This window comes from Elephas maximus, chromosome 23, assembly GCF_024166365.1.
Source record: "Elephas maximus indicus isolate mEleMax1 chromosome 23, mEleMax1 primary haplotype, whole genome shotgun sequence".
Classification (NCBI taxonomy): domain Eukaryota; kingdom Metazoa; phylum Chordata; class Mammalia; order Proboscidea; family Elephantidae; genus Elephas; species Elephas maximus.
The window spans coordinates 17,803,986-17,831,174 of NC_064841.1; the positions used below are offsets into that span (position 1 = coordinate 17,803,986).

The window sequence follows — 27,189 nt, forward strand, 5'->3', positions numbered from 1 at the left end:
TATGCTTGTAGCCATTTTTCCAAAAGGAAAAGCTTAAGTTACTTTACTCTCTAATCTATCATTAACTCTTATAAACCAATTTTTTTTTACTGTATTAACTTTTTTCCCCCTGAAGATCAATATCACTGCTAGCCTCTTAAATAAGCTAACCCCAAATTGAGGTATCATTTAATAAGGAAGGCATTAACGTGACCAAAACAGTCTAAAAATATCTGCCAGGTTTCTACCAGAGGATATTAAAGTGGAGCAGCAGTAAAGTATGTACCTACTCTGTTCATTTTCACAAGGACACAAGGGTTGCCTCCGGAATAGCCATAGTTAGCATCATTCTGGCCGCTGCACTCTTCAAGTAAATGACGAGGAAACTGACACGCCCTATAAGCAGGGCCCTCCTGTACAAAAAGTACTCCATCGGTACAGGCCGTGAGATTCTTCTGCTCTTCCAAATCGTATGCTAAAAAGGAAACACGTGTGTGCATAGATTGACCAGCTCAAAAGACTCAAAATAACCAAGAATATACTATGCTTGGGACAATGTTCTTCGAAGGCAAAAACCGCAACCCTGATTACCAGATAACTCTAGGGAAGGAATGTTAAGCTTGCTCAATGAACTTTTAACGCCTGTGGACTGCTCTAAAGTGATGGATTGCAGATCAATCTCTTGTCACCATTAGGTGGCAGCAGCCCCAGCTGTAGCTTCCATCTTCTGCAAGCTCTCTTCTATGTGCTAGGCCCAACAGATAAGATGGTAAAGGCACTGCTGCCACCCCCATGAAGCTTACAGTCCACTGCGGGGGCCAGACTGAGTAGGCCACTGTTAAGTTCTTTGGCTCTTACAGTGACCAAGATGGAGGCTTTTAAGCAGAAGATAACATACCCAAGTTTTTCAAGGATCACACTGGCTGCTTTTTGAAAGTAGACTACTGGGGCTGGAGAGAAGAGGGAAGTGGCAGGGAGCTAGGCCAGTTAGGAGGCTATTACAGTAATCCAGCTAAGTGGCGACAGTGGCTTGGGGCAAGGGAAGGAGCAATGGAGGTGGTGAGAAACAGACACGTTTTGGTGAGGAAATGGAGCAAAAGGGACTCTCACTGCTGCTGGTGGGAATGCAAAATGGTAGACACTTTGGATGACAGTTTGGAGGCTTCTTACAAAGTTCAGTGGTCTGGCAGGGGGACATGAGGGAGGAATGAATAGGCGGGAGCACAGGAGATTTTTAGGGCAGTGAAATTATTCTGTATGATACTGTAATTGTGGACACTTGTCAAAAACCCATGGAACTACGCCACACAGGGAATGAACGCTAATGTAAACCATGCACAGACTTCAGATAATAACTGCTGATAGCTGCTGTTGAGTCAGCCTCCCAACTCCTGCCGACCCTGTGCACAACTGAACAAACGCTGCCTGGTCCTGTACCATCTCCACAACTAGTTATGGATTAGAATGCTGTGATCCACATGGTTTTTAATTGGCTGATTTTCAGAAGCAGATCGCCAGGGCTGTCTCCCACAGGACTGCTGAGTGGGTTTGATCTGTCAACCTTTAGGTTCTCGGCCAAATGCAAACCACTTGCACCACCCAGGGTCCCCCCAACTTGTTCTACTAAACAAATACTTTTAGTTTTAAGGTAGATATAAATGTTAACATCAATGAACTTACTCAGTGTACCTAAAAGATGGGTGGAAAAATCAAACCAACTGTCCATTAGGGTTAGGCCCCTATGTCTCTCCCTAAGTTGGAATAGTCTTCAACTAATTATAAAATTTACTTGCAACTCTTCTTCGGTTGTCTATAGTTAACAGGAAATCAGGTAAAATAAACTCTAAGGATGATGTTTTTAAAAGCAATCATAACGTGGTGCTGGTTTTCGTCATAACTAAAATCTTTGAACTTACTCCCAGAAAACATACTTACGCCTTAGAAAATCATCAAGATCTCTAATGTATCCTTCATAGGAACTTGAATCAGACAAACTGAACGAATATTCCAACGCAGTCACTGGTTTTGGAAAAACCATAAGTCCTGTTAGACAAAAGAAAAAACGGGAAAATTAAGTGTATCAAACTCCCTTTTCTCCTCACTCTTGTCCCTCAAAAGCAGGTCTCAATTATATAAAAAACTATGTCCATAGTATGCTGACATTATCAAGAACTTCCCACCATTATCCAATTATGAAGGCTTTTGTTGTTAGGTGCTATCAAGTGGGTTTCCCCTATGGAACTGCTGGGTGGGTGTGAATGGCCAACCTTTTCATTAACAGTGGAGCACTTAATCGTTGTGCCACCAAAGCTCCTTATTTACGAAGGTACAGACATTTAAAGCAAAAGAACACCCCAATCATCAAAACCACCTCAGAATTTGAATTACCAATTTGAAATCTCTCCTAAATGTGACCCCAAAACCCCACTGCCGTCGAGTCGATTGTAAATGTGACCATCTACAGTTAATGATAATCACTGTTTCTTATAAAAAGATATAAGTTTTATTCTATATTTTCCACATTAATTTTATCAAAGAATATTTTTTAAATTTTGCCAAACTGTCATTAATATATGGGAAAAGATTTTAGTGAATCAAAGTCCGAGCACTCGCTATTAAAATTACAACTATACGGGAACATTCATAAAAATAGATTTTCTGAAGTGCTCAGCTACTAACTTAAAAGTTTGGTGGTTCAAACCCACCTAGCAGCTCCATGGCAAAAGGCCTGGCAATCTGCTGCTGTAAAGACTACAGCCTAGAAAACTTTATGGGGAAGTTCTCCTCTATCACACAGGGTCCCTATGAGTTGAAAACTTGACTTGACAGCACCTGACAACATACGTTTTTACCTCTATGGTTAAATAGCCTTCCTTCAATAATAAGCACTTCTCTATAATTAAAAAACGCCAAGGTTCAAGGAGAAGGTAGTAAGAAACACATTCAGGTTTCCAACTTTATTACACGATCTCTTTGTATAAAAAGGATTAGGTCTATATTATTTCTCCAGCCTTGCAAAAAGGCTTAAAAACAATGTTAATATTTTCATTATTCTCCAAGCATTCCCCATAGTACAGGTATTAGAGACAATCTTCCCTGCAATGAATCTGAAAATATACAAGTAAAAAGCCCAATTTTAGCTTTCATTAAAATTGCTGCTCAGGCACTAATTTTTAGGCCACATCCAGTTTCTTTCAAACCCTAAACACTTGCCTGTGTTGATCTTCATGGTTCAAGAATTAAACTAGATCTGCTACTCAAATATGAACTAATACTCCTAAATGGCAGAGCCAATCTTACTCTACGTTCAGCACTGCAGTGCGGTAGACTGCTTTTACATGGCCTTTCTAGCCATGGTCTTGTAATTCCCACCAAATGACTGGGTGAGACCATGCAAATAACGTGTATGGAACCCTAGAGAGAGGACAGGTCAGTTCTGCCCTCCTGCTAGGCTTAAGATGAGCCATCCCAGAGGCAGAAGGGGGGAATTTCACTATCATGAAGAAGAAGAGCCGGGAGTGGAGTGCGTCCTTTGGGCCCAGGGTCCCTGAGCTAAGAACCTCCTAGACCCAGGAGGCAGAGAGAGTGAGAGCTGTAACACCAGAGATGGCACATGATGGTGACAAGCAGTGGCAGAGAAAGGGTGGCAGCAGAACCAGGGGAGCAGTGTGATAGAGCATGATGAACCTTTTGGCCCATGGAGCAAGGCAGTGATAGTAGGCTGCCGAACCTCAGAGCAAAAGAGCTTACTGCCTTCGGGCAGGAGGCACTTATCAGTGGAGTTAAAGAGCTTTGTGACACTTACCTTAGCAGGGCAGAAGCAAGCCCAAGAGGCCCTGGGAAGAAAGGGAGGCCTGTCTGCGGGCACTGCCAAGAAACTGCCCTGACCTAAGACCTGTATCCTGAGTCATTCTTGATTCTGGATTGTAACCTGTTACTTCCCTAATAAGCCCCATAATCGAAAGTATGTTCTGTGAGTGTTGTGTGGCCACTGCAATTTATTATCAAACGCAGCGGAGAAGTTGAGTGCTGCGGGAGGGACGGCAGGTGTTAGAATTGTTAAAAAAAAAAAAAGTTGTAGGCTGGAGGTATGTCTGACCTCCACCTAAGGAGGCAGAACCACATCCCCGTGTTGCCATGTTTACAAGCACAAATGAGCCCCTAGTTAAACTCCCCATTCAGCTGCACATCCAGACAGCAAATCACTTGGATTTGGATGACCCCGTCTATTTTTTCTTATAACTCCGCCTACTGCCAAATCACTATAAAATCAGTAACTTCCTGATTTCTCTGTAAAAGTATTTAATCAAAAAAAAAAAAAAATCCTCTGACCATCCATCCATGTCTAAAATGTTTGTTTTTATTTCTAAGGTTTTACTAGGCAGAAATAAGCCATAATATATACTGCAAGTAGAATAAAAGAATTGAGGCAGCTTGTACATAATTGTGTAAGGACACTGTTAAGTACTGAATCATGTTCCCTGAAAAGTAGTACTAGGACCCTAAATTCTATAGCTTTGGATGTAACCCCTTTTGGGAACAGCTTTTCTTGTAATGTTAATGTAGGTGTGCCCTAAGTCTAGTCACTTCTGAGTTATAAAGAGCAGCACAAGGGAACACAATGGAAGACGGAGGCCATGTGACAATCGCCAAGGAACAAGCTGAAAGAGACGGGTCTTTCCCCAGTGCTGACAGAGGGAAGCCCTGAATCTGGACTTTTAGCCTCTTGAAGTGCAAGAAAAAACTCTGTTCTTTAAAACTACTTACTTGTGGTTATTTCTGTTCCAGTAACACTAACAAACTAAGACAAACACCTAACTTTAAGAAACCTAACACTGAACATCTAGATTTCCAAATCAGATAAGTTTTTAAGGAAAACATGAAACTACCTATGGTTTCTAAAATTGATGACATCCCTTTATATAAGTTCTAACGTAATTTTAAAATGATTCAACCTAGAAAAAAAACTGTATTAACACCTTGAACGCCTAAAACTGAATTTCTGATACTGGTTTCATTTAGATCTCGCCTGGCAATGCTCTTGCCGCCCCAGTACCTGCTCTTGTAGCCCCTTGTACCTGCTATTCAACAGCCTGTTTGAAGTGCTATGTAAAAAACCTGGGCAGGACTATGGAGCACAGCTGCATTTGCAACACAGTACCTTTACTTATTCCAGATGAAGTCTTGGCTTGCTCAAACAGAAAACAACAGAACGTGAAGACGACGCAATTCTTCTCTCCTCTCTACTGGTGTATGAGAATGTGTGTATGTGTGCACGCACGCACCACGTTGTGTACATGCATGCATCTGTAGGGTCACAGATGGGGAGGCAAATGGTATGTATTCCTGTCATAAGTACATATATGTAGTGACACATGCCAATTTAAAACTAACATTTATTTTACTGAGTGTAAACATATTCAGGAACCACCACTTAAAAATAATATGGTTATTGTAAAAAGACTTAGAAAATACAAGTACAAAGAAAAACATTACCCATAATCTCTTCATGAAGAGAAAAATATACATATATACACGTGCATATGTCTGTGTTTGTGTGTGTGTGCATGAAACGAATGATACATGTTTAACTACAATGCGCTTGTAACTACTTTTAAGGAAATCAGTTTAAACATACTGAACACATATTTTACTGCTTTTATTTTTCATGCAATCATAAAAAAGTTTAATACTTCTGAAATAGATCAAATTGCGTTCAAAGGCAATAAAAAAGTTAATTTAAGGAGCAAGAGAAAGAATATCTTAGAATTAGTCTAGACAGAAAGAAAACTGGGGTATAGTGAGAAAGAACAGAAAAATTATTATGGTGCTAGTCTGATACTTGGTCAAACAAACTTAAAAGAGATAACAGAAAGGTATTCAAGATGTTTACACAAATCAGTATTCACTGCAAAGGAAAAGGCAGTTAGAATAAATTGTAAGAAAAAAGCATTGGGAAAAATCGGTGCTGTCTGATTGTCGATAAGGCTCGGAGGTCCATGCTGTGAGCAAGGATCTAGGTCAGGGTTTGTCAACCTCAGCACCACAGATATTTTGGGCCTGATAATTCCGTTATGGAGGGTTGTCTTATTCACTGTAGGATGCCTGGCTGCATCCCTGGCCTTTACTCACTAGATGCCAGTAGCACTAGGCCTGCCCTGCCGTGTGACAACCAAAAATATCCGCAGACATTGCCAAATATCTGGGAAGAGCCAACTGCCCTTGGTTGAGAACCACTGCTCAAGGTGGAAACCTCCTGCTGGAGGTCCACCTTCCCTGGTCTGATGGTCCGTCCTTCCTGCTATCCAAGCCCCACTCCTCCATGTAGAGTCTTTTCTTCTCTGTAACTTCTAGAAGTCTTTCACATTTTTAGGAATTAAAACACTGGAGTTCTGCATGTTATTGTTTTCGTCTCTAAAAAATTATAAACACCTTGAAGACAAGGGCCATTTCCAACCATTAATGAAGGCAGAGTTGGCATTCAAAGACTATTTGACTATTTTAAAGAATAAAATCAGGAGGTACAAAATGTGATTTAAACAAGTATTTCAGTTTAAAAATTTCTCTCCACTATATTCTTTAGTATAATGAAGAATTTTGTTTTTACCTGAAGAGAATCAATGAACAGGAATTAAATATAAAAATACACTCATTTTACTCTCTAATGATGTGTCAGTATTTAACACTGCTTATCATGTCCATCCTAAGCAATTAGAACCATGAAGCATGGATTTACAAGACCAGTGGTCTAGTCCCTGAGCTAGAACTGAAATACACACCTTATAATTACTCAAGGTAAAGTGAAACTGCTACACAATACTCATAAAAGGCATTCATAACTAGAATTAAATTTAGCTTCACTATAATTCTCAATATTCATTTCTGCTTATTACTGACAAAGGACCTAAGATTTATCAGTCCACAAACATGGAGGCCTTTAAGTCAGCATTAAACATTACACAACAAATCAAAACCTTCACGTTAACCAACCCCACGGTTACCTTCTATCTGCTATATAAAACAGATTTATGGGGTCATGGCTACACATTCAATTATGTGAACGCTGGGCTGTGTCAAGCTCTGTAAGCACTGCATCGTTCTAACTGTAAAATTTACACTTATCTACCTTGAAAATTTCATTATTTCCCAGGACAAAGAGAAAACTCATTTTTTTACAGCATTCTACTGCCTAAATCCTAATACATTAACATTTCAGATCTGTGAGGTTAAAAAGAATGAGACTTGAGCGGTAACTGTATTTACCTTTGTCATATGCCTGTGGGGATGTCAGAGAAGACTAAATATTATTTAAAACACACACACAGATTTATGGTGAAGATAAACTATAACCCAATTTTGTTAAAGGCCATGACAACCGCAACACAATTACCTGGAGTGGGAATCTGGTCACGATATTTTGGGACCTCATCATTCAGAGTCTGAAGCATGGCCCACATTGTGAATGAGAAGAGCGCAGCCAAGAACCCATAGAAGACAAGGTAGAAGAGCAAGATCAAACCTGTAAAAAGAAAATAAACTTATGAAATTTGCACATATGTAGACACATAGGAGTGCGCGTACAGGCACGTGCGCACACACGTGTGTGTAAGAGGTAGGTTAAAAACCAACCACTGCAAGGCTTTGATCGCAAGCTTCGCCATGCACATAGCCAAATATCCACATATCCAGGACACGTGAATTTGCCCAAGCAAAGGGATAGTTGAGCAGGCAGCACCCACACATCCACCATAATCCCCTCCTCTCCTCTGGCAATTCAAAGTACAAGTAGCTTCCATAGCTCCTACTCTGGCTCAAAGTGAGAGCTTTAAAATTCCAGCCCATAGGACAGTGTTTCCCAAAATGAAGTTGATGCCCTCTAGAAAGATGATTTTAGATCAGACCAAAAACCCAATATTTACATGTTCCTTTTTCTATTTGCCATTTAAAGGAACATGTAAATATTATCAAACCCATAATTCAGACAGTAATTATTTACATAAATTTAAGTTTCAAGAAGTGAGTTGACTTAAAGAATAACCAGGAAATGCGCAGATAATGCAAAAATCATGAAGATGGTACTCAATACATTAAGTTTAGGAAACACTGGTCAAGTGGAAGGCTCATGCAGATGTGAAGAGTAGACAAGTCTGGAAACAAGCACCCCAGGGGCCCTTCACAACGCTGTGGCTAGGCACAAAGCAAGGCTGCGCAGACGCAAGTGTCAACACCAACGGCTTAATCTCTTCACAATTTGGAAACGCTAAGGTAACTATTCCTGGGCCAATGATTTATTTTTGGAACACTTAAAATCAATTATCTTCTCAAATGTCTACAGTCAAAGTTCTAACTAACATCAGGTCACCATCAGGATTACATATTAGAATATATTGCTAAAGTCACGCATTTGTACTTAAATGTTTAAAATTAAGGGTATTAAAGAAACTCCCAGATACAACAAGAGTGAAGGACATTTAATACCCCAGAGCTGAATTATCATCCACTTTACTTTCCAGTCTTATTAACCCCTTTTGTTTGCCTGACTCTATTCCTAGCAGAGGGGCTAAGTGCAGGGGTTGCTGACCTGGAATCTAAGAACCTTCTCCTTCCACCCAAGCATTACCTTACTTTCAAAGGGTTTCTAAGATTTGTGCTAATAACATATTTCTGTATGTATCCATTTTTTTCCTGGGGAGTAGCTCCCTAGGCCACAAAACACTCCTATGACCCTAAAACAGATTGTGCCAAAAGCTGGATAACCTTTATTTCTCATTTGCAGGCCTGGAAACCACACTTCCCCCCTTTTTTCTCCAAGTAAAGGGAAAATGGTTAGAGCAATCTCAGTTTTGGCTAGTAATCCCACCCCCCAATTACCAGACGCCAAAAACAGGGAGAGGACAGAAGGAAGAAAGGAGGACAGATGTCACCTTCAGACAGCATCATTTCCCTACCACACAGTGCGACCCTGTGGCAGAAAAAGAAAAGGAAGACCAATCTCAAAGGAGTGATCGGCTACTACAGAGGGAAATGAAAACACATGCAAAGCCCACATGCCCACCTAATGAAATATAGGAGAGGAAAGGTTCTTTAAGATCTAGATATTTGTAGGAACTAACAGATAAAATCCTCTATACAGTAGACCAGAGGTCGGCAAGTACATAAACATAATGAGCGTGGCTGTGTTCCAATAAAACGTCATTTAAAAATGGGTGGATTGGGCCATAGTAGCTTGCTGACCCCTGCAGTCAATAATAAACTGTTTAAATAACAAATACATAGTAATGATAATAAAGTCTGAAACAAAAGCGAGAAGAGGTTAATTATTTTTAAATGCTTTTAATTTTTGTCTCAAAGTAGACTTACGTGCCATTTTGAAAATTTTGATTTTAAATTCCCAGGAAATAATGTAAATGAAATTTATAACACAGTTACCAAGCAAACAAATATACAGCAGACAGGATTACAAGTTGTGTCCAATTCTGCTTTCTAAAAAACCATCACACCATGAAAAAAAAAAAGAAAGCATTAAAACTTCCTGTGAAGGCACGTAGTAAAGAACTACTCACACATATTAATAACCAGGTCCCGAGTCTGACGCTGTGTATTAACAGCCGTCATGTTGATGTTTGAAACAACAGTGATTTCCCACAATGAAGCAAGTGTGGGGCTTGAACGAGATCCTTCTGCCAGGACCCAAACCTAACATTTAAAAATTAATCTCATAAATACCATATATGAAAGACTACTCACAAGGGTAGCCATGCTTTTATCTATTTAATCTCCCCCTCTCCCTACTAAGAAAAAAAATACCAGAAAATAAAAACAAGTTGGAAACTGCCGCTCCTTTCGGAGAGTAAACTTGCACTGAGTTACTCGGATGCAGCTTGCTGGTGGGCTTAACACATGACAGGAATCAAACTGGGGGCGCCCTCGGTTAGCAAAGGGTAGAGTGTTTGGCAACTGTTCAGTGTGCCATGTCTGCCACAGTGCTTAATATAAGCAGGAAACAATAGACTCAATAGTGCTTATATTATTAATGTTCCCTAAGTTTAAAATCATTCTAGAATTACCTTAAATCATTAGCCAAAGAGAAACCAAGAAGGGTTTAAATTCTAAAGAAACACTAGTATTTTAAATGGTCTGGTTAAGGTCAACAGAATCAAAACTAAAATAAATACAGAGCTTAACGCTGTAATCTGTATTTCTGTATCATCACACTGTTCTTCTAACAAACAGTACAGAAGCAGCCATACCCCCTACCCTCCCCGCCCCCCCCAAAAAGTTACTGCTAAATTCTCGCTCTGGAGAGAAGGGCAATCAGTGGACAGAACTGTCAAATGAGTAAAAGCTTCTGTTCCTCCCAAACGTAGGCATTGGTCTCCCTCCCCCTCCCATTTCTGCTTCTGGAGAAGCCCAGTTTTCAAATCCCTTTTCCCTCTTCTCTTGTTTTTGATGAGGGGATGGGTGGTAAGACAGAGCTTCGCTGGAGGCAGTGCAGCAGGGTGGTTATATGCATGGATTCTACAAGAGCCAGACTTTTATGCTCAAATCCTGGCCTGACCACTTTTTTGCTGTGTGCCTTTGGGTATGTTTCCTAATTTCTAACCCCATCTGAAAAAAAGGTTAACAGTGATAGCTATGCTAATTACTCACACTAAAGAAAGAAAAATAAAAGTCAATGTAAAGTCAAAAGGCCAGTAACATTTCTGGAATGACACTGTATGTAACTATGTTTTAGGGTTAAACCTAAACTTTAAAGTTTAATCTAATCAATTGTACTTGGCTTTCAAAGACTATTCTTGTAAATGAGGTCTGATCCATGCAGGCTCTATAAAAGAAGAAACTAAGTAGCAAGAAATCTGGCCAGTGTTTACCTTCTGTCATCCAGGGAAAGAGAGATGGGCTCTGTCCAGCGCACAGAATTTGGGCACAGGGAGAAGTCACCAGGCTTCATCATGACCTGGACATCCATTCCCTCAACACATTCAACACAGACATCAAGTGCTAGGGAAGGGGGAAAAAGAAAAAACCAACTGTCCATAGCAGGAAGAAAAAGAAAGGGATTTGATCAAAGCCCTCCCAAAAATGGTATCTGAGTTGGCTCACCAAAGATGGTGAGCAGGAAAAGGCTCTGGACTAAGGCCAAAGTGACCGAAGAGAGCCACACTGGCAGGAGCCATCAGATGAGTACGGTATGGCCCTGTCCCCACCCCCAATCCATACACGCCCCTGATGCCAAGCAACCAGCAGCCACAGCAGCATATACGCTGATGTGGGAACAGGGAGCCAAGGTACTTGGGCTGAAAAACCAGGCAATGTCTTGAATGGCTTCGTGAAAGAAAACCTAAAGGACTAGAAAGCCTCCATACCTAGACCAGCTCTTGGCTAAACATGCTACCCCATCCCCATGGGCTGTAATAGGAAAGTGTAAATACAAAGAGGAAGAGCACACAACCAAAATCATGGAGCACTGGAAGGAACTATTCCAATGAAACTCAACAAAGAAAGTCACTAACACCTGAAAAATTTGAGTTATAACAATAAATAGAGTAAGACTTTAGCAAAAGCATAACTAAAACACACAGTATAAAGTGAAAGAATATGAACCAGAGTAAAGTCAAACTAAAAAAAAAAAAAAATCCAGACATTTAAGAAAAACGACTAACAAGCTTGCAAGAATTTTTGCAAAGCTCACAGGAATTTTGCAAACTGCTTGTTAAACAGCCATTACTAAAAATTATATTATACAAACAAATAATTAAATAAATTGTATTTTAAAAAATGAAAAGGCAAACCAAAGACTGGCGGGAAATATTTGCAAAACATAAGCGACATAGGACTTGTATCTAGACTACATACAGATGTCTTACAACAATAAGACAAAACACACTTTAAAAAACTGGGCAAAAGATTTGAACATACCCTTCACCAAAGATACTAGGATGGCAAAATAAGCTCATGAAAAAACGTTCAACATCTTTAGTCATGCGGGAAGAGCAAATTAAAAGCACCATCAACTACCACTACAGCAGAACTGCTAAAAAACCCAAACACTGACCATACCAAGCGTTGGTGAGGATGTGGGGCAACCGGAACACTCAAAACACTGCAGGTGAGAATGCAAAATGGTACAGCCACTTTGGAAAACAGTTTGACAATTTCTCGGAAACGTAAAACACACACCTACAATAGGACCCAGTCAATCCACTCCTGGAAATTTACCCAAGGAAAACGAAACCACGTCACACGTGCACAAGGGGAAATGTACATGAGTGTTCACAGCAGCCTTATCTGTAATCACTAAAAACTGTCAACAACCCAAATGACCAGCAACAGAGATGAGTAAAAAAACCTGGTACATCCACGCGATGGGACGCCACTCAGCAACGAAACCAACGTATTGATGCACAGGGAACACGGGTGAAACGTCGACAGAACCCAGAACATCCCAGAAGAGTACATATCACACAAGTCCACGGATTTAAAATTCTAGGAAATACAAACAAATTTAAAGTGTCAGAAAGCAGATGTTTTTGCCCACAGGCTGGGGAGACAGGGTGAGAGCTGGATCACAAAGGGGCAAGACGAAATCTTGAGGACAATGGATATGTACATTACCTTGATTAGAGCGATAATTTCAGGAGTATGCACACGTCAAAACTCAAACTGTACACTTTAAATATAAATACATACGATTTATTATATGTCAATTACCCCACAGCATAACTGTTAAGCAAAAACTTGACAGACTGGCTAACCTAGACAAGTGGCCAAGCTAAAGAGAAACAGGTGAGCTGGAAGATCAAACCAAGGCAAAGAGAGGGAATGAATGACAACTGCTGAGACACAGGGACAGAGCCAGGAGTGTAAACAGATTTCACAGGAGTTCCACAAGAAAAGGGAATACGATGGGGAGGATGCTCAAAATAAATAAAAATAAAAAGCTTGTGTCTAGATTGGAATGGTTGAAAACTAGCAGAAAATACCCTACTCCTAGACACAAACTGGTCACGTAGAAGAATTTTTAGAGATTCTGAAGAGAGAAAACACGTTATCTAAATACAGAAAAATGGCTGACATCACATCTCTCATTAGCCAAAAATGAAAAAAGTATCCCCCAAATTGAGGGGAAGCAAGTGTAAACTAAACTAAAAGACTGATCAATCAAGAAAACAAAATAAGGACATTTCCAGATAAAGAATTGCTCATGCAATAAAAAAGCAGAACATTGCTAACAGTGTCCATGAAGAGGACAAAGAGAAACATAACAGAAAACTATAAGCAGCAGTTTAAAAAGGAATGGAATAGATCTCAAATACCCTGAGAGGGAAAAAGTAGCCTCAGAATGACACATAAAATAAAAAAATTTAAAATGCATAAAAATAGTAATTAAAAAACCCACCCAATGTTATCTATACAAGACAAACCTAAAAACAAAACAGAATGGTTGAAGATAAACAGATGGAAAAATAAAGTAGGTCTTGGCTAACACAACGTAGATGTGGCATTGTTACTGTAAGCAAACGAGAATTCAAATAAAAAAGCATTAATGTGGTGATGACATTTTATCCTAATAAAATGTAAATGAAACACATGAAGATACAGCGTAACAGCCTTGAACCTCTGTGATGCTAAGTGGCTTCAAATACACAAAGCAAAAGCAGAACTACAAACACACCTCTGCCAGAAAGAGATAAACAACAAAAAAGACAGTACTTATTTCTACAACACAGTTAACTTCGTAGACACCAGAGAATCTACTCTTTACAAACTTGAAATATTACCCCAAACCAACCATGGCTTAAATTACAAACCCAAAACGAATCAAAAAAACACACTCGAGGCCACATTCTTTAAACTCAAGGGTAAAAGACATCAGATATTAACAACAAAAAAAATTAGAAAATGTATTTTTAAACAACCCTTGGATTAAAAAGAATAAAAACTGAAATAAAACTACTTCCAAATTCAGAATAATGTAGCTAAAGCAGAACTCAAAGGAAAAGCCACTGCCTTAAATATAGTCACTAAAAAAACAAGGAAGACTGACCAAAAAAAGCCAGATTTTTAGTTCGAGAATAAAATAAATCCCAAGAAAGTAGGAAAGATTTAAGATAAAAGCACAAATTAATGGAAACAAGGTTTAAAAAGCATTTAATTGGGCCAATAAAACTAGTTTTCAATTCATAAATTTGAAAATTGGTTGTTTTTTTTTTTTTGAAAATAAATTTTTCTGAAGTTTTTATAAAAAGTAAACTGGGCTCTAACTCTAAAAAAGACATTAAGTCCAAATGGCTTTAGTTGGTTCTCCCAAAGTTTCAAGGACTATTTAATCTTACAATTTTTTTTTTTTTTCTGGTATGCTCTTCCAAGTTACTTGAGTGGTTTTTACAATGCTGGCACTATCATAATGCCAAAACTGGCAGATAGTACACAAATTTCACAGGTTTCTTTCACAAGCCAGTATGATAATGGCACATGAATAAATACAGATTAACACCACAATATCCCCCCCAAAAAGATGCAAATGAAATGGACTTTAGCATGGAACAATGTTGGCAATTCAAAGTAGGAAAGAAATGACAGAATATTCAATATATGTTGGGATATGTGATTAGGAAAAACCTATGAAAGACTTAAATATTTGTTAATTTAAAATGAGTACAATTTAAAAAACAATGGTTAAGAGACAAGAGAGCAAAAAGATAATCAAGAGACTGCAAAAGACATTTACACATACAACAAAGACATTCATGGTGTATCAAAAATTCCCTTTAACCAACAGAATACAAGCAATAAAAAAGAAAAAGATATACAGGCATTTCAAAGAAATGGAAAATGAGAAAACATAAAAATACACTCAGTAGGAGCTGTCAGAGAAATTTCCAATTATAACAATCAGATACCAGGATCCTATCAAACTTGCAAAAATTTTTAAGGAGTAGTAATATTCAGTGCTCATGAAGTTGAAAGGAAACGGGTACTTTTGTTCACTGCTGGAGGATGTAAACTGGTACAGCTTTTTGGAAGACAATCTTTTACGAATAAAAAGAAACATACACAACCTGACAATTCTACTTCTTCTCAGTACCTTCCCTAGATTAGGGAAGTTGCACATATGCGCTGTATTTTTAATTGCAAAAAATGGAAGCCATCTAAGCAGTCATCACAAAGTAAAAGATTACATGAACCCCAAACATATCCACAGCATGGAGTACTACGCGATAATTCAAAGGAATGAGGCAAATGTACATACGTCAATATGGAAAGACGGTCAGAACATGCTAAGTGAAAAAAGCAAGTTCAGGAAATACTACAGGGACCATAGCTTCAGGTGACATCTAGGTAAACTGGCATAACAAAGTTAATTAAGATAATGTCCTGCATCCAACTTTGGTGAGTGGCATCTGGAGTCTTAAAAGCTAGCAAGCGGCCATCTAAGATGCATCAGTTGCTCCCAACTCACCTGGAGCAAAGGAGACTGAAGAACACCAAAGACACAAGGAAAATACGAGCTGAAGAGACAGAAAGGGCCACATAAACCAGAGTCTCCATCAGCCTGAGACCAGAAGAACTAGATGGTGCCCAGCTACTACCAATGACTGCCCTGACAGGGAACACAACAGAGTCCCTGACAGAGCAGGAGAAAAGTGGGGTGCAGAACTTAAATTCACATAAAAAAACCAGACTTAATGATCTGACTGAGACTGGAGGGACCCTGGAAGACATGGCCTCCGGACTCTGTTAGCCCAAAACTAAAACCATTCCCAAAGCCAACTCTTCAGACAAAGATTAGACTGGACTATAAGACATAAAATGATAGTTAATAAGAGTGTGCTTCTTAGCTCAAGTAGATACATGAGACTAAATGGGCAGCTCCTGTCCAGAGGCAAGATGAGAAGGCAGAAAGGACAGGAACTAGTTGAATGGACATGGGAAACATAGGGTGGAAAGGAGGAGTGTGCTGTCATACTATAGGGAGAGAAACTAGGGTCACATTAACAACGTGTACAAATTTTTCTATGAGCAACTAACTCGAACTGTATACTTTCACTTAAAACACAATAAAAAAACAAACATAAGTTCAGAAAATACTGTTTTCCTATCATGTAGTAGTGGAGAGGGGCTGTGGAGATAAAACGGCATATTCCTACTAATTCCATACGCATCTTATAATAAATATTTACAAGCAATTGCAAAAATGTTGAAGAGAAATATAGTCAACATCCATAAACCCACACACATTCTACAACATTTTATTATATTAATTTCATATGTATTCACTGTCTAATTTTTAGACCCATTTCAAAGTTGCAGATGTTAGTACACTTCACCCCTAAACACTTTATGTATATCGTTAACTGCAACTGAGAAAAAAATTTTACATTCCATGAAATACACAAATTTCTGGACATATTGTTAGATGGATTTTGACAAATGTGTTCACCTATGTAATTCAAACCCCTGTAACAATCATCACTGTCTCGCTGGAAAGCTTCCTCATGCCTCTTTTCCCACTCAAATTCCTGTCCCACTCAGCCCAGCAGCAGCCACCATTCTGTTTTTTGTTTCTTCCCCCAGCGTAGATTAGGTTGCTTGTTCCAGAAGTTCACATCAATGAAATCACATGATATGTACTCTTTTGGGTAATGTTCATTTTCCACAAAGCATAGTGCTTTCCAGGTTTACCCAAGGTTTATGGATCAGTTCCTTTTTTACTGCTGAGTAGTGTTCTATCGTGTGGCAATACCAGTTGGTTTGTCTGTTCTCCTACTGATGGACCCTGGACTGTTTCCAGTTTGGAGCTAATATGAATAAAGGTACTATGAACATTCTTATACAAGTCATTTTGAGGACAAATGTTTTCATTTCTCTTGGGTAAATACCTAAGGAGTAGAACTGCTGGGTCAAGGGGTAAGTGTATGTTACTTTCATAAGAAACTACAAGACTTTTATCCAAAGTGGATATGCCATATATTTTGTTTTACAAAGTATTAAAAGGGTAACTGTGGTTACCCAGGGAAGAAGCTGAGGATGACAGTGGATTTACTGATTACTCCCTGTATTATAAAAATTCGAACAATAGTGCTACTTTTGTTACAAGAACAGAAAAAAGCTAAGAGTCCACATCCCATTCAAACTAGCTCAGGTTTCTTGGGACAGGCTACACTAACTACTAACTCTTAACTTCTAAAGGAGCTCGCCAACTACGGCTACGACCTGTGTTTGTAAATAAAATTTTACTGGAACACAGCCAGGCCTATTTGTTTATACATTGGAGCTACAACAGCAGAGTTGAGTAGTTGTAACAGGGGCCACGTGGCGACAGAGCATAAAATATTATCTGGTCCTTTAAATAAAAAATTTTCTGCCTAAAGCATTATATACTTTGTTTTTAATTTCAAAGTGACACCTGAAACTATTTCATACAACTTTTCTCCTTTATAAAGGAAACAAAGGCCAAGAGATGTGAAATGCATTATCTAAGTTGGGATGGGGACGTGGAATGACAACTGTAGTCTGTATTCTGACTCCTAGTCTGGTGCCCTTCTCACTAGATGGAAGTACTTTTAAGATTCGTCACGTGAAAATATATATGCCAACAGGCTCATTTTTACTATGGTGCCCTATCTGGAAACTTCAAAATGAACTGGAAGTTTAGGGGACAGAGTCATGGTGAGCTAAAGGCAGTTAATTACACCTTTATGTACAATTAGTTCCCTAAATAAGGCTTTAATAGTGTGCAGCTACACCAGTGAATCCACAATACCCTCAACCTGAGCCCAAGGAATCAGTGCCTCCAAAGCTGCAACTGATTAACTGACAATTTGTTCATTAAGAAATAGTGAGTGCTTATTACTAAGTGCTAGCTGCTACAGGGATATAAAATAAAAATAACACGTAAATCTTGTTCTCTGAGAACATCCAGTTAGTAGGAGCAATATATATAAGCTATAATTCAGGACAGAAAGTTTTAGGTGCTTTATGAGGTAAAGTGGTGTTATCCCACCTGGAAGAATCGGCAAAGGCTCATGGCAGAGCTGGTACTCAAGCTACCTCTCTGACATAGTGAAGAAATTATAATGCAGACAATAAAAGGTGTGGGCGGAGAGCAACAAGCAGGGCAGCCCAGACAAAAGGCAGACAGATACACCGATTTGGCTATGACATGGGGTGTATGAAAGAGAGTAAGGTCTCAAACGACTGGTTATAAAGTTGGAAACTTCGCTCAAAGCCAATAATGAGCCTGAACTACCAGGCTGTTTGGAATTTATTTAAATTTTCTGAAAACAGGGAGCCCTGGTGGCGCAGCGGTTAAAAGCTCTGACTGCTAACCAAAAGGTCAGGTGTTCAAACCCACCAGGCGCTCCTTGGAAACCCTATGGGGCAGTTCTACTCTGTCCTATAGCGTCGCTACGAGTCAGAACTGACTAGACGGCAACAAGTTTGGTTTTTTGGTTTTCTGAAAACAGTGGGAATCTAAACATTGTTTTGGGGTGTGGAGAGAAGCATGATCAAAGCTGCTGCCTTAGAAACAATCTGACAACGGTGAGACTACACTGGGTTAGGTCACCACGATTCCAGACTGTTTCCTCGGGTCTCTGTGGAGATGCTTCAGGAGCTAAGAGCCCACGCTCCCCAGAGGCAACAACACAACACTTTCTTTTTAAGCGACAAGTAAAAGTTGGACGGGCTTTTTTAAGCTGATTAAAGCCAATGGTTTAGCTGAACTTAGAACAACTCTGAAAAAGTTCCAAAAGATCTTTGTCTGGTGTTTTAAGTTTTTTAATTGGAGAATTTGTAAGAACAGGCACTGCCAGAGCCCAATGTGAGAACAGGGTGGGTAGGAGTGTTAGGGGCTATGGAACTGTAACCACCTGGCTGGGATTCTGATGCCAGGAAAACGGAGCAGCCTGGGCTTCATGTGAATGTGCGCTTTCACAAGATTCGGGGGGAAGAAGGGGGTGGATAGGTGAAAGAAGATTCCCGAAATAACTGACGTACTGGATGGGGGTGTGGGTCACAAACGGATTCAGGAGATGTTGCGCAAGTAGAGCTGGCATGATTTGGCCAGGGTTACAGCCTGGATGACAGGAAGGATGATGAAGTAAATGCAGGAGTAAGACGGAACTTCAGTGCAGGGCGGGCAACACGGGCCGCGTTCACCAGCTGATGTACATGGCTCAGGAGTTCCATCTCAGATTCACTCTCAAGTTTGTAAGACATGCAGGAAACAACTGGAAATAAACAGGAGCCTGGAATCTGAGAGATGTCAGTTCAGAAGTGAAATCTATCAGTGATCACTGCAACACTTTCACGAAACTGCCAGGGAAAAAGGTGAAGAGAAAACAAAGACCCAAACCAAACCTGTTGCCATCGAGTCAATTCTGACTCATAGCGATCCTATAGGACAGAGCAGAACTGCCCCAGGGGGTTTCCAAGGAGCACCTGGTGGATTCGAACTGTGGATCTTTTGGTTAGCAGCTGTGGCTCTTAACCACGACGCCACCAGAGACAGTGCCTGAAAAATATACATTTAGCAATCTATACATTAGAAGAGCAGGAAGGAAGGGACCAGGAAAGGAGTGGTTAGAACGGTAGAGAGTTGGGGTCTTAAAAGCCTGTGAATGGCCATCCAGGATAGTCCACTAGTCTCAGCTCACTGGGAGCAAGGAAAAATGAAGAAAACTAATGATACAAGTGAAAGATTGGTCCAAAAGACTAATGGACCACATCTACCACGGCCTCCACCCGACTGCGTCCAGTAAAACTAGATGGTGCCCGGCTACCACCACTGACTACTCTGACAAGGATCACAATGGAGGGTCACCGACAGAGCTGGAGAAAAATGTAGAACAAAATTCTAACTCAAAAAAGAAAGACCAGACTTGCTGGCCTGACAGAGAATGGAGAAACCCTGAGAGTATGGCCCCTGGACACCCTTTCACCTCAGTAAACAGATCACTCCTGAGGTTCACCCTTCAGCGAAAGATTAAACAGGCCCATGGAGCAAAACAAGACTAAAGGGGTGCACCAGCCCTAGAGCAGGAACTTGAAGGGAACAGGAAAGCTGGTAACAGGGAACCCAGGGTTGAGAAGGGAGAGTGTTGACATGTCGTGGGGCTGTTAGCCAATGTCACAGAACAATATGTGTACTAACTGTTTGATGAGAAACTAGTTTGTTCTGTAAACCTTTATCTAAAGTACACTAAAAAAAAATTGTTGAGCTGACATATGTTTTGTTGTGTATATTTTCATCACAATTAAAAAAAAAGGTAGAGTAGAGAGTGGGGTAAGAGCATATAAAGGACCATAACCCCCAGGTTTCTGGCTCTGGCCAGCAGACTAGTACCATTTGTTCTGATAGGGACAACAGACACAAGAGCCAGCCTGGCTGAGAGATGATAAAGAGGGCCCAGGATACCCCAGCAGCACATCAACCCCTAAGAAAAAGACAGAGAAATAAGAACATTTCCCTTAAACATTAAGAGATGAAACCAGGTTATCTAACTATGTTTTCAAAATGTACACATTTAAAAATTTTATTTATATATAGGAAAAGTAATTAAAATGTTAACAATGGTTATTCTAAGTGGTTAAAGATTACAGGTAGTTTTACTTCAAATGTATAATTAGAAGAATAATAAATTTATCTTTCAAAATTAAATTTTTTCTTCTCCTTCTATTACCCAATCAGTGTAAAATGATTGCTCCTTAATCAAACCTAAGGATAAATCATGGAGAAGCTGTTACTAAGGATGGGTGGGTTTTTTTTTTTTTTTTTTAAAGAATTTCTTTACATACAGCTAAGGATATTCTATGGTCAGCAGTTCGAATCCACCACGCACTCCTTGGAAACTCTATGGGGCAGTTCTGCTCTGTCCTTTAGGGTCGCTGTGAGTCGGAACCAGCTCAACGGGACCCAACAACAGCAACAAGAACTTTCTATATACATAAATTCAAAAGTCAACTTCAAAGAAATCACAAATTATTGTGAAGGGGTGCTCTTTAACACTGTTAAAAGTACATACTACCTTGATTAAATGGTAACTGTAACCCAACAAATAAACTTGTCCCTTCCCCTCCCCACTACTACCAAGTCCATGAAGTGCTGTCACCTGCTGGGTAATGTTGCAGTATGTGTTCTGCTGCCACCAATGCACGCAACACTGACCTCACTTACAGCGTGTGCACAGGGCACACAAGTCCTGTTACCTCCCCAACAGGGCATGCTTCAGTGAAGTTTGTAAAGTTTCTTTAGTAGGTCGTCACACTCTACATGACAAAGAACACCTTACAAAACTGTGTGACTCCGGGAAAATAAATACATTTGCCTTCACCCGTAGTGAGAGACCCAAGATGGGATGATGTGTGATCTACCAAGCAGACCGTTCACTAAGACATGGCCCAGAACAGGAGCAGATGATTCTGAGAAAATGGCACTTTGAGACCCTATAATAAAAGAAAAAGTGCACGAAGAAAATATAGGTTCTAACAGCTTTGGTTCGGAATCCCGACTGCGTCTGGAAATCAGTAAGTCAAGTTTTCAAAGATAACATAACATAAAGGACTTACTTACAGAGAGCCTCAAGAAAGATAACGAACTCTAAAGAAGCCCAGAAGCAGATCTCATTAAATGACATCATGGCACAGTTGGAAAAAACACAGCTCTGGCTCTGGCGTCTCAAAGCTCAAGGATTTTGTCACTAATTAAATGAGTGAATTTTGGCAAATCAGATCTGTAGGTTCAATAGTCTCAGTTATGAAATGAGGTCACTGGGTTAGATTAGTGCCATTCAAACTTTTTTGAGTGTGGGTCACAGTAAGAAATATGTTTTCCACTGGGATATGGGTATACACGAGACACAGAAAAAGCTTCACTAAGCCACACTTTTCTTTACATAGAAAAAACTTACTAGGTAGGTTAAACTGATATTTTTACAATTTTATTTCATTATTAAAAAAAACTTAATTTGGCCCACTATCCACAATTTAAATAACACTAGGTGATCTCTAAGATGCCTTTCACTCCTTTGTCTTTAACTGCATTTAATGCACTTGGGTTATTTAAAACACCTGCAACATCAACCACAAGGTACCAAATTTTCTCCGTTCTGTTTTCATAAAATAGCAACTAGTCATTCCTCACACTTACTGTTCAGCTTGAGAAACGAGCTTTAGGTTTCACACACTTCCATCACCTACCCAGTCTGCTTTAGACGATGGTGGTGAAAATGAAATAAGGTGACTTCTGTGTACGTGAGCACTTTCAAACTGTCATAACCAAGCATAAGATAGTAGCCGAATACACAATGAAGCAGCTACTCAAAACAGCTATGTAAATAAGGTAATGCGATGTCACGTGCAATATTTTCACTTCACCACAACCATGACCAGCAGAACTGCCTTTGGGATCTTTAAGGTATCTAATGCCCTTGGAGAGGAACCCCAGATCAAAATGGGACAAACATACCAAAGACTTAAGAGTAAAAAATAAAACCAGAAAACATCTTAGATGAATGAATGTCTTTATGAAATCTTAGGGAGAAGGCCCTTCTCTGCACACAGCAGACCCAGCAACTTAACAAGGTTTAAGAAAAAAAAAAGATTCCCTCCCCTCAATTAAATTTCTGAATGACTGGAGAAGAGGGGGAAAGTCAAAAGACACTAGGAAAAAATTTGCACAAGTAAAAGACTTTTTTTTCCCTTATGCTAAAAAAATTAAAAGGTCTTACCAAAATTTAATGTTTTTTAAAAAAACAAGCCAGGGAAGAACAGCTTTAGTGCTGACTAAGGCATAAGACACTACCACACACTGTGGATGGCGTATAAGTTGACGGAAATTTTCAAGACGACACCGTTTTCAAATGTAAAAGGTACATGTTATACATGATCTAGAAATTCCAGTAGAAACATATCCTAAGGAAATAAATTTGCAAAAAATGCACAGGAGAGGGCAAAGAAAACAGGAGGACAGACCAGCAGCATGAAATAATGCACTGGTTAAATTAAAAAATAAAACCAGCGTATCCATCTATACAACGGGATACTAATCAGCTACTAAGATGGTGACGCGGATTTTTATACACGTGGAAAGATGCCCACGCGATACTCGGATGATTATAAAACAACACTTACCGTACGATCTCTTTTTGTAAGGAGAAAAAAAAAAATACAAACATATACAGACGTTAGGCTCATTTCTTAATCTGCCAGAAAGATATATACTGAAAATGTCAATAGTGAGCGTCTGCGGCTGATGAGATCAGGCCACTGCTAGCCTATAAATGAGGTGCCAGTGTGGGAATTAGAAAAAGGCACCCTCTCCTGGCAGACACATCCCCACAGGCACATGCCTTGCTGATCCTGCTTTTACCAGCATGAGAACGAGGTACTTCCTCCACACCGACCCAATCAGGCACTAGGGTACACAGCCTGGTGACCTGAATATGGATTTCAGCCTCGATTCACCACCCCTGGAACCCCCCCTCCCCCAATCCATTCACATACACCCCAGGAGGGATGCCCTTGTGCAGGTTACAACCTGCAGGTTGGGACAGGATTATGGATTATCGTATCCCTCATTTGTACCTTTCCGTGCTGGTTTACTATTATTTACAATAAACACATAGATTTACTGTTTGTTGATTAGAGTAATGCTTATTTCCAATTTTGAAAACAGGTTTTGCCTTAATCCTCCTAAAACTCATTCCAACTTCACTTGTACTACCTCTGAAAACTCCAGTTCATGGCGAATCTACATGTTAGAGCAGAACCGCTCCACTGGGTTTTCTTGGCTGTAATCTTTAAAGAAGTAGGATCACCAGGTCTTTCTTCCGTGGCACCACTGGGGGGGTGCAAACGACCAACTTTTACGTTATTAGTAGGGTGCAAACGATTCACACCACCCGGGGACCTACTACTTCTACAGCCCTTATACATTTCCCTGTATTCTGATAACTTGTGCACATTACCTATTTAATGGCATATACCCAATAAAATCTCTACCGACATAAAAGTTAGATAAGCAGCACTACCTGTAGTAATAAATGTCATTCTAAGACAAGCTGATGACACTTAGTACTGGAAATGAGAAGGGACTGAGGAGGGGAGGAGGAAAGGAAGGTAGCCCACAGAAATAAATCTCTCCTACCGCACTCAAAAAGCCCTTCAGCAGACGTGCAGTCTGGAGAGAAAAGCAACTAAACTCTTTAACTGGTCATCTTTTTTTCCCCATTTAACTCCAGATGCAAGATTTATTTCTTCATTACACTACTGGGTTCCCAAAAGACAGCGTTTTAAAAAAAAATGATGAGTGATTACCATACAGTTAAGCAAAGCATCGGTAAAATAATACAGCCATTGGACTGGGGTTAAAGGAGAACTGGGCTCTTTTCGTGGCTCCGTGGAATATGTAATTTTACACAAAGCAAATCACAACCTCTCTGGTCTCATGTTTTCTCATCTCTAAAGTGGGGGTTGGGCTAAAAAAAAGCCCCTTAAGTCCCCTTTCAGCTTTTGATAGGACTTTAAAGCCTCTTTCACCCTGGAAGAGCCAATTTCAGTATGCAGCAAGAGTTTACTTTCTGAGTTATAGCTCATTTAGTCTCTTCACGATTCTGGAAAATGTCGTGCCCAAATCGTTCTCCACTCTAGAAGGTGGAGTCCTGGAGGCATAGCGGTTAAGAGTTCGACTGACCAAAAGGTCGGCAGAAGAAAGGTATCAAGACCCACCAACAAAATATTTTCCAAAAGTCCAAAAAACCAAATCCGTTGCCGTCGAGTCGAATGCGACCCATAGCAACCGTACAGGACAGAGCAGAACTGCCCCCAAAGAGTTTCCAAGGAGCGCCTGGTGGATTTGAACTGCCGACCTTTCGGTTAGCAGCTGCAGCACTTAACCACTACGCCACCAGAGTTTCCAAAAGGCCAAAGGAAGTAGTTTACTTAAGTATGAGAAAAAAGCACTAGTCCTTATTCGAACATTATGTAATTTGTCACAAAAAAAGACGCCCTACAAAAGCACCACAGTGAGAGATGGTTTAAGTATTTCTTACAAAACAAAGAACTCGAGCCTAGAAAAACCGCTAACGTATACAACCACCACTCACATGGTTTGAAGGCACAGGGGGAAAAAAAAAACGTGCAGTTCTGACAGTATTTACCTTCCCCCAAAGAAGCAAACTGCAAAGAAGAAAACCTCTGCCATCAGAAAGAAATTAGGGAGGAACCCAGCTTCTGCAGGGTCTTTTAACTGTCCAAATCCAAGTGCACGGTCGGGTACAATGTTCTTCTGTGATTAACTCACCGCTACACATTCATGCAACCCACACAGTCACTCACATTCTTCCGACCGGCTGGGGTGGCACCGTGGACGAGTCACAAGATAGCGGCGGGAGTGGAAATTTCCTCTCCCGGCCGTGGGGCACGCTCTGGCTTCCCGGAACCGCAGGGCGCCTCCGCCAGGGCCTCTCCGGGCCGCCGGGCTCGGTACAAAGGAGGCCCCGGGGCTCGGCCCTGGGGCTCGGCCCCGGCGCGCTCGGGGCTCGGCTCCGAGCAGGGGTCCCGGCTTCCGGCGCCGCACGTGCGCCCCGCTCGGCGCCCGGAGCAAGGAGCCGGCGTCGCCCGGCGCAGCTGCCCGCGGGCCCCGCCGCCTCGGGGTGGAGTGGCGGCCCGCCCGGCCCGCCCGAGCAGCAATGAATGGGCCGCCGGAGGCGGGCCGCCCTCCGCCGCCGCCGCTGCTGCCGAGTCGGCGGCCGGGAGGAAAGCCGCGACGCGCGGCGGAGGCGGTAAGGACTCCGGGGCCCCGGCGTGGGGGACCGCTCCCGCCTTCCCCACCCGACCGGCCCGGCGCCCTCAGGACTCGCCGGCCTCGGGCGCCCCACGGCCGCCCGCTCACCCCAGCTCTTGGCGGTGCGCCCCAGGAACTCTCCGGTGGTCGGGTTATAGAGGAACAGCTTCCACTCGGCCAGGCTCTGGTTCAAGGACTTCTTGTCTTTCTTCGTCATGGTGTGCCCGTGGACAGCGAGGTGGGCGGCGGCCGCGGGGGTGGAGGCGGCGAGGAGCGCGGAGGCGCGTCCCGGCTCAGGCGGCGCAGCCCGGCGACTGCGGCGGACGGCGGAACGACCGAAGGCACCTCCTCGTTGCGGCGCACACTCCAGCCGACTGCGGCGCGCCGAGCCGAACGACCGCTCCGGCCGCGGCAGCCTGACGTCACGACCGCCCCAGCCAATCCCCGCGCGCCTCGGCCCGCGCCGCCACCGCCGCCGCCGCCTCCCGCCCGCGGCCCGGCGCTGCCCCGAGCGGAGAGGGCGCCCCGCCCACTCCCGGCCCCGCCCACTCCCCGGCCCCGCCCCCGCCCCGCTCGAAGGACCCTGTGGGCTCCTTCTCTCCTGGTCGGGGGCAGCACAAACGACACACGGCAACTTCAGAGAGTTACAGAGGCCTAAAGTAATCAAGTTTATAACAATAATCGAGAGCTCGGCGTCCCTGACCCGCAGGTTTCTTAAGAGGAGGTCTGGGTTTCCCGGGTGCTCCGGGGAGCACGGAAACGACTCCAGTGTGCCCCAGTCGCCTTCACCGAGAAGGGGCGGCCACGATGTTAACCACCTGCCCTCCCCGAATGGCCCCGCAAAAGCCTCTCCAGGCGTTCTCCTTGGGGCTCTGTGACGTTACACAAAGATACTCTGCCGTAGCAGCTCGTCAGGGGATTACAATTCAGCTGCTCGGAGAATGCTCTTACTTGGTTCTTTTAACCCAAACCAACCCCTTGCTGTCTAGTGGATTCCGACTCATAGCGACCCTATAGGACACAGTAGGACTGCCCCTTAGGTTTTCCAAGGCTGTATGGAAGCCGACTGCTACATCTTTCTCCCGCAGAACGGCTGGTGACGTTGTGGTTGGCAGCCGAGGTCTTTAACTACTGCCACAAGGGTTCCCTGGCTCTTTTAAATGAGTCTGGATTTAGGCAGCAACTTTGGGTCAATGGGAACGTCGTTCTAAATATTCCAGTATTAATTATAAAGTATAATTCTCCAGATTCCTTTGAATTTATCAGTTAAATCAATATACATGTTTTCCTGGGGTTCCTGTCAAAAGACCCTCCACTTTTTCTCAGACCCTTGAGTTCTCAATCTACAGGAAATTAAAGCTCCGTTTTTTTTTTTTTTTTTTTGGTTACTGTTAATGCCTACATCACGTTACCGGCTTTTC

General features: G+C 41.7%; 1 protein-coding gene across 1 annotated transcript in view; it reads right to left on the minus strand.

Moving 5' to 3' along the window:
- The window catches only part of ATP1B3 (ATPase Na+/K+ transporting subunit beta 3), a 36,714-nt gene extending 10,563 nt beyond the window's left edge, over positions 1-26,151 (minus strand). Inside the window, exons 1-4 of the mRNA XM_049867376.1 lie at positions 25,877-26,151; positions 7,370-7,498; positions 1,915-2,022; positions 270-454 (exon numbers count right to left, since the gene is read on the minus strand). Of these exons, the coding sequence (XP_049723333.1) occupies positions 270-454; positions 1,915-2,022; positions 7,370-7,498; positions 25,877-25,985 (531 nt within the window). The 5' untranslated portion in view covers positions 25,986-26,151. The remainder of the gene's footprint in view (positions 1-269; positions 455-1,914; positions 2,023-7,369; positions 7,499-25,876) is intronic.
- Between the last annotated feature and the right edge of the window lie 1,038 nt (positions 26,152-27,189).